Source organism: Coregonus clupeaformis, chromosome 4 (genome assembly GCF_020615455.1).
Source record: "Coregonus clupeaformis isolate EN_2021a chromosome 4, ASM2061545v1, whole genome shotgun sequence".
NCBI classification, from domain to species: Eukaryota; Metazoa; Chordata; class Actinopteri; order Salmoniformes; family Salmonidae; genus Coregonus; species Coregonus clupeaformis.
In genome coordinates, this window is record NC_059195.1 from 1,686,230 (window position 1) to 1,694,062 (window position 7,833).

The following is a 7,833-nucleotide window of genomic DNA, read 5'->3' on the forward strand; positions in this document are numbered from 1 at the left end:
GAAAGACAGAGAGGGAGACAGACAGGGAAAGACAGAGAGGGAAAGACAGAGAGCGAAAGACAGAGAGGGAAAGACAGAGAGGGAAAGACAGAGAGGGAAAGACAGACAGGGAAAGACAGAGAGGGAAAGACAGAGAGCGAAAGACAGAGATGGAAAGACAGAGAGCGAAAGACAGAGAGGGAAAGACAGAGAGGGAGACAGACAGGGAAAGACAGAGAGGGAAAGACAGAGAGCGAAAGACAGAGAGGGAAAGACAGAGAGGGAAAGACAGAGGGGGAATGCAGAGAGGGAAAGAAAGAGAGGGAGACAGACAGGGAAAGACAGAGAGGGAAAGACAGAGAGGGAGACAGAGAGGGAAAGACAGAGGGGAATGGGGAAAGAAGGGAGAGGGAAATGGGAGGAGTCAAACAGGGAGGGTTAGAGATACAGAGAGAGAAAGAGAGAGAAAGGGAAAGGGAGAAAGAGAGAGACCAAGAGATACAGAGAGAGAGAAAGGGGGAAGAGGGAAGGAGGTAGTAGCGTCAGGTAGACATGAGTGTTGTGAGAGCGGGGTGGGGGGTGGAGGTCCTGCTGGACCGTAGGGAGGTGCTGGTGAACCCCAGGCTTGCCAAAAGCGTTTCTCCTCCGGGCCCGGTAGGAGAAAATGAAGTCTGGAACCTGGCCTGGTCCTGGCCTCCCTCTGCCTTTCATTCTCCTTCCCTCGCTCATCCCCCTCCCCCTCCTCCTCCTCCTCCTCCTCCTCTTTCACAGGCCTTATGGGTGCACTGCCACGTAGCTGAGCAATGTTATTAGGGAGAGAGAAAGAGAGAGAGAGAGAGAGAGAGAGAGAGAGAGAGAGAGAGAGAGAGAGAGAGAGAGAGAGAGCACCAATCACCTCACTCCCCTCTCTCGATTAAATTCTGTTTATCATAATTTCTCTCGACTATTCAGCCCTTCTTTTTACCCCTCCATTATCTATTGTGGTGTAAATAGTAAATACTCTCACTTTATTGAAAAGGAGGATCACAAGCTGTCACTACTCTGTGAAAGTCTTTCATGTCCCATGTAGCTCAGTTGGTAGTGCATGGTGCTTGCAACGCCAGGGTTGTGGGTTTGCTTCCCAAGGGGGACCAGTATGAAAATGTATGGACTCAATACTGTAAGTCGCTGGATAAGAGCGTCTGCTAAATTACGTAAATGTAAAATGGTAGCTGACTTAGTGTGTGTATGTACATATGGGAGAGAGACCAAGCATTACAGAGTAGGTGTGAGCATAAGTTACTTTCTTCAGCCAAAAATAAACTTCCTTGAATTTTTATTGCAGCAATTTTATATTTGGCTACTTAAGCAGGGCCAAATCTGCCTCTGAATGTTCTGTTTATGTAAGTTGATCATAAACGTATTCATTGCATACAGTTAGGGTTTTACCTGTTACTTCATTCTCTTTCCCTCTATATGTTACTGACATCTAGTGGCCATACATCCAAGCACATTTCAATAGAAAATGTTACAGTACTCAGGAGTTATATGGCGAGTACTGTGCCAATTCAATGTAAAAAATAATAAAAACAGCACAGCAACATTAACTAATGTACTCCGGGATCCAAATTCATAACATACGGCACGAATGTAGCTCAGTTGGTAGAGCATGGCGCTTGCAACGCCAGGGTTGTGGGTTCGATTCCCACGGGGGACCAGTATGAAAATGTATGCACTAACTGTAAGTCGCTCTGGATAAGAGCGTCTGCTAAAATGTGAAATTTGTAACATGTCACACAAATTGCAAAATTAGTATGAAAATGTGTAATATATCACACAAAATGGATGACATAGTACACAATTGTATGACGCTTGTGAGCACCCCTTTCAAAACTACTGCCTGAAATTATACAAAAGTTAGAGAATGCAACTTTAAGGCTGAGTGAACTAACCAATCACATGAGGAGTAAGGTATTGCCATGGCTTAATGCAAATAGAGAACAAAGGGTCTGATACAAGAAATCCACCAATTGATAACATCAAATTGTGTTCTGAATCCAAATGCATCTCTATTCAATAATATTGACTTGTTAATGTCACATATCAACATCCAATCATGGATACATTTGCAATGTACAAAATAGTTATCCACCATTGCTACAGGGTAAAGCATATTCTCTAATCAAGGAACTCACATTTGAATGTGGAATTCACCCAGGAAGTTTGATCATTTTGGTACACAGTTAATCACCAGAGACATGGCTGTATACACATTTTATATAAAAAACTAATCTCTGATTAACTTGTTTACAGGAAGTGGAGAGAACACTTTAGAGTGGAAAAATTTGGACTGGAGAGGCCATTATGAGGACCTGGACGACTTGCCGTACTAGAAGGAACCATGAATTCTGCTCTGTATCAGAGAATTCTACAGGAGAATGTCAGACCATCCGTCTGTGAGCTGAAGCTGAAGCGCAGCTGGGTCATGCAGCAAGACAATGATCCAAAACACACAATCAAGTCTACATGAAAATGGCTAACAAGCAACACATTTGAAGTTTTGGAATGGCCTAGTGAAAGACCTAATCCTAATTGAGATGTTGTGGCAGGACTTGAAACGAGCAGTTCATGCTTGAAAACCCACAAATGTCGCTGAGTTACAGCAGTTCTGCATGGAAGAGTGGGCAGAACTTACACCCAATTCCTCCACAGCGACGTGAGAGACTGATCAACAACTACAGGAAGCGTTTGGTTGGAGACATTGCAGCTAAAGGTAGCACAGCCAGTTACTGAGTGTAAGTGGGCAATGACTTTTTCACAAATTGGCATTGGGTGTTGCATAACTTTGTTTATGAAAGAAATTGTGTTGTTATTTTGTTCACTCAGGTTCCCTTCATCTAATATTAGGTTTTGGTTGAAGATCTGAGAACATTCAGTATCAAAAATATGCAAAAGTAGAACAAATGAGAAAGGGGGCAAATACTTCTTCATAGCACTGTATGTGGCATCATTGACCTTCTAGGTAGGCCATAGTCTTTTCACAAAGACTTCAGGGGAGCTGTTCAAAAAATTATTTTCTCTGAACACATATCACAGCTTCCATCAATCACAGCTTTATCCAAAGCAGCAACATACAGTATAGCTATCCCCATTGAGATCCAAGTTCACTCAACATCTTGCATAGGTATCTTAATTGCATAGGTAATGTTGAATCAAAATCAGTTCCTGACATGATAATGTTTGTTTCTCTATGTGTATTGTAGAACATTTTACCGCCATGTTGGAGCCCAATGGACTTTCAGGTTGAGCAGAAAAAACACTGCAAATGGTTTCAGCGGTGGGATTGTCTACAATCTATATTTACAATTTGACCGCAGTCCTGCAGGATCCTATAGACTGCAGCTCAGTAGAAGTGTATCACCTGGAAGCCTCTGAGGCAGTGGAAGGCTTTTGCGTCCAGGTGGCCCAGGTCTATGAGGTTGTGCTCCAGCTGCACCCGCACCAGGCTGCTGAGGTCGGGGTCTGAACCCCCCCAGCAGAAGGCGTCGCGGGGCACTGAGTGGATCTTGTTGTGTGTGAGTGCCACCAAGTGGAGCCCCCGGGGCAGCTGCCTGGGCACCTGGCGCAGGGCGTTGTGACACAGGTCCAGCTGGTGCAGGACGGGCAGTCCCTTGAAGGCCCCCGAGGCCACCCTGGTGATCTTGTTCCTGGCCAGGCCCAGGTGCTCCAGGTGGGAGAGGTGGAGGAAGGAGGCTTTGCCCACGGAGGAGATGAGGTTGCCCTCCAGGTTAAGGGTTTTGAGGGAAGAGGGGAGGTGGCGGGGTACCTTCTTGAGCTGGTTCCCCTCTAAGTTGAGGCTCTCCAGGTGGGTGGCGTTGAGGAGGGACTCCCTGAGCAGGCCATGGTTGGTTAGCCGGTTAGCACTCAGATCCAGAATCACCAGCTCCGAGGTACCCATGAAGGCCTCCCCTGGGAACTTCTGGATAAGGTTGCCGCGGAGGTACAACTCCCTGATAGATAGCGGCAAGCCCAGAGGCACTGAGGCCAGCCGGTTGCGGTCCAGGCTGAGGGTGCGCAGGCTGGCCAGAGGCGAGAGCACACTGGCAGGGAGAGTATCGTTCCCATTCCCCAGGCTGTTGTTGCTGAGGCTGAGGACCAGCAGGCCAGGGCAGTGGGCCCAGGCCCCCTCCGACATCACGTTCAGCCGGTTGTTATCCAGACGCAGCTCTTCTAAGGAGGCGGGCAGGTCTGTGGGCACGCTTTCCAGTAGGTTCCGGTCCAGATAGAGGCGCTTCAGAGCCGGGATGCCCTCAAAGGCCCCCTCGATGGAGCCGTCTGTTAGCCGGTTGTTGCTGAGCACCAGGAACTCCATGGACAGGTACACATTGAGCAGGTCCAGCTGAATGCCATCGATGAGGTTGTTCATCAGGAGGATGTAGCGGGAGTTGTAAGGGATGCCGTACGGAACCTTCTCCACCCCCTTGTCGGAACACTGGACCACTCTGGGAAAGAGGACAATAGAAAACATTGGAATAATGAATGTGGACCTGTAAAGACACATACATTATACACACAACAAACATTAATGTACAAAATGGTTTGGGTGATTAAATAAGACTGTGGCAATATGGAAATAACATAATGATCAAATATCATTCATTACAAATGGGCAATAGTAAGCCTGATTTAGTCAGACAACATCTCACTGTCCATAGCAGGCACACTCCGGGGGACAGTAGTTGTCTTTGAAGTAGGGGAAGTATGCTGGATTTGTGCCCTCCTTCTTCTCCTGTTTTGTCTCTTTAGTTTTGTTGTCCTTTTTCAGAGGTTTACCTTTCCTCTCATTTTTCTTGTCTTTCTTTTGTTGTTTCCCTGTCTTTGTCTTGAGGCCCTTGGTGGTCTGGGTCGGTTTCATTCTGGGTTTTGGCACTGCTGGTTTGGCTGTAGGTTTTGTCTGTTGTGTTTTGGGAGTAGGTTTTGCCTGTAGTGTTTTGGGTGTAGGATTTGTCTGTAGTGTTTTGGGTGTAGGTTTTGTCTGTAGTGTTTTGGGTGTAGGTTTTGCCTGTAGTGTTCTGGGTGTAGGTTTTGTCTTTAGTGTTTTGGGTGTAGGTTTTGCCTGTAGTGTTTTGGGAGTAGGTTTTGCCTGTAGTGTTTTGGGTGTAGATTTTGTCAGTTGTGTTTTGGGTGTAGGTTTTGTCAGTTGTGTTTTGGGTGTATGGTTTGTCTGTAGTGTTTTGGGTGTAGGCTTTGTGTCTAGTGTTTTGGGTGTATGGTTTGTCTGTATCATCACTTTGGGTTTGGCTGTTGGTTTTATCATCTCTTTTGGTTTGGCTGTAGGTTGCAGCTCCTTGGCTGTGGGTTTTGCCTGTTGCGGTTTGGGTGTAGGGTTTGCTTGTTTTGGTTTGGCTGTAGCTGACTTTAGCTGCTTGACTGTATTTTCTGTATTTTTGAGAAAGACAATGCTGGTCCTCTCAGCCTGATTGTGGTTGATTGAAACCTTGACAATTGGGCCAACTCTGACCTCCATCGCCTGGGAATCAAAACTCTCCCCCTCCCTGAGGTTGGTCTGGGAGCTGTCAGTCACACTCTGAACCATAATGAGCTCACTGTCCACCAATGAGATGGCCTCCTCTGCCTCTGGAGCCGGGTCTTGGCTATGACTGGCAGGTTGAGCGAGAGCATGAGAGGCAGACTCTGGAACTTGAGAGGTGATGAAGTGTGTAGTTGGGGGAGGGCCATGTTGAGTGGCAGGTGGATGAGTGACATCATATAGTGGGACAGGCATAGCTGCAGGGGGAGGGGACATGGGTTCGTTGATAGCTTGATTGACAGGTGGAGTGTCCATTACTTTTTCTACAGTAGAGGAGGAAGTGCTGGTTGGAGGGGGGAGGTCTATGTGTGTAACAACTAAGTAGTCTCCCTCGCTTTGATCTACACTGGGTTCTTTAACTTCCGCCACTCTCAGGTCTTCCTCTAGTTTCTCCTCTCCTCCGTCTGCTCTCTGTTCCTTACCCTCTCTCTCCTCATCATCTGATCTAATCCCTTCTTCATTTCTCCCCTCTCCATTATCTCTTCTCTCCTCCTCCTCTTCATGTTCCTCATCAGCTTCTATCTCCCCATTTTCAAATATCTTCTTCTCCACCTCTCTGTAATCAAGCCCTCCAACCAGCATTGTCTCTTCCTCTTCCTCCATCCCTCGCTCTTCCTCATGGCCCTCCTGCTCTCCTGCCCTTGTCTCTGGTATTAGTCCTTGCTCGCTCCACCCCTCTTCCTCCCTCCTCTCTTCAGGGTGGGTTGCAGTGAGTTCTTCACCCTCCTCTTCGTCTGTTGTTGGGGTCTCCCTCAGTCTCTCAGGTCTCCAGTCTGACCAGGGATCTGTGTCTCTGACCAAGTCTTCTATGGGGGTCATGTCCACTCCTAGACACACACAGCAGTATGTTAGTGTTGACACTCAAGATTAGGCATCGCTACAAAATGACAGACAATGTGGGCCATATTGACTGAGATTTTTCAAAGTTTGCAGTTGTTATTTTCATAAAAGAATAGAAGCATAATAAAATAAAACCATGTCACACAGTACTTTAAATTAATGACCTTATCTAACTCACAAAATCTGGATTTACTGGCAAAATTTGGCAAACGGCTCCTGTTCTATTCAAACCTGTGACCAGGTTGCCTGACTAAATCTGGGATATGTTAACCGACTTGGTTAGTTTGAAAGAACATTATTTCTATGCACCTTGGAAACATCTGAATTCACGTGTACTTAGGTTCCTTTGCTGCACACATACATATTATGCATTTTTCAAATGGATCAGACAATTAGGAGGCTTAGAAAATCAAGCTATTGTAAATTAGAAGTTGTTGAATTAGTTATTCATGTTTGTGAATGTAAAATCAGTGTGTAGATCCTGTGGATTATGAAAGTTCATAGGCACTTACTGGGCTGAAGTACAAATGATTGAAGAGGAACCATGAGGACCCAGAGTAGCAGAGTGAGTTCTTCCATTGCCTTCTATCTAAAAGACAAGAATGTTAGAAAAGGAGAGCTGAGTCCAACAACTTAAGAGACAGCATCATGTATAACAACAACAGTTTCTAAATGAGCCTCTTCCTATTTCGTTGTCAAAAGCTTTAAAAAAATACTATCTGAAATGAACTTTCTAGATCTTCCAACTAGCATGAGAGAGTTTTCAAAAATCATTTTCATGGGCCTAATCTTTTCTGTCTAGAATGCATTGCCAGAGCAAACGGTAACTACTATAGATAAGGTAGGCGCCCTCTAAATGTCCAACATAGAGCTAGAGTAGTAGAGTAGGTAATGTCTGTAGTTCTATCTATTAGATGTATGGGTGTCAGTCTTGCTTACCTGCTGTGCCCTTAGACGTCAGAGACGATATCATGCATCTGTGTGTGTTGTCCAGTGGGAGTCATACCAAACTCTCTCAATGCAAGGAGAAGTTCTAAAAGCTGCTGAACCAAGAAGTCCTCTAGGAATGAGGACCCCCATATAGTATGACACACACACACACACACCGACTAAACTGGGGGCTAACAGGTGACTTTTAATGACCTATTTAAGAGTCCCCTCTCTGTGGGGAGTTTTCACACACACACTCCGGGCCGGGAGCCGGCGGCGGGTAATGACTCTGAATACTCATATCTCAAAGGGAATTTTCACACCGACCCTCCAGGACAGTGGAATCTGGGAAGATCAATAGCGGGAAAGGTAAAAAACGGGAGATGAGGGGGTCAATGTATGGATGGGAGGTCAAAGGGGAGAGAAGGTTTTAGGGGGATTGTTCCAGAGGGGCAGGTGACACCGTGGTGGCAAGTGGTTCCTGGGGAAGTGCCTGACCTTTGACCCATAGCGGG

At 46.2% G+C, this 7,833-nt stretch overlaps 1 protein-coding gene across 2 annotated transcripts; it reads right to left on the minus strand.

Annotated features, from left to right (window-relative positions):
• Window positions 1-2,886: 2,886 nt before the first annotated feature.
• On the minus strand, window positions 2,887-7,472 carry LOC121555446 (neurofilament heavy polypeptide). 2 transcript variants are annotated; one of them, XM_045210995.1, is made up of 4 exons: window positions 7,328-7,472; window positions 6,901-6,973; window positions 4,665-6,375; window positions 2,887-4,460 (listed from the first exon to the last, which is right to left on the minus strand). In XM_045210995.1, the coding sequence occupies exons 2-4, from the start codon at window positions 6,965-6,967 to the stop codon at window positions 3,362-3,364; spliced, it is 2,877 nt and encodes a 958-aa protein (XP_045066930.1). In that variant the 5' UTR covers window positions 6,968-6,973; window positions 7,328-7,472; the 3' UTR covers window positions 2,887-3,361. The 2 variants fall into 2 exon arrangements, with proteins under 2 accessions (XP_045066930.1, XP_041725233.2); XM_041869299.2 differs by having other exon boundaries at window positions 6,901-6,977.
• Window positions 7,473-7,833: the final 361 nt, after the last annotated feature.

Coding starts and splice junctions, on each gene's coding strand:
- LOC121555446 (XM_045210995.1), bottom strand. CDS start 6,967: ATGGAAGAACTCACTCTGCTACTCTGGGTCCTCATGGTTCCTCTTCAA. Junction 6,376..6,900: donor ATCATTTGTACTTCAGCCCA/GTAAGTGCCTAT, acceptor GTGTGTGTCTAG/GAGTGGACATGACCCCCATA. Junction 4,461..4,664: donor GAGTGTGCCTGCTATGGACA/GTGAGATGTTGT, acceptor CCTCTTTCCCAG/AGTGGTCCAGTGTTCCGACA.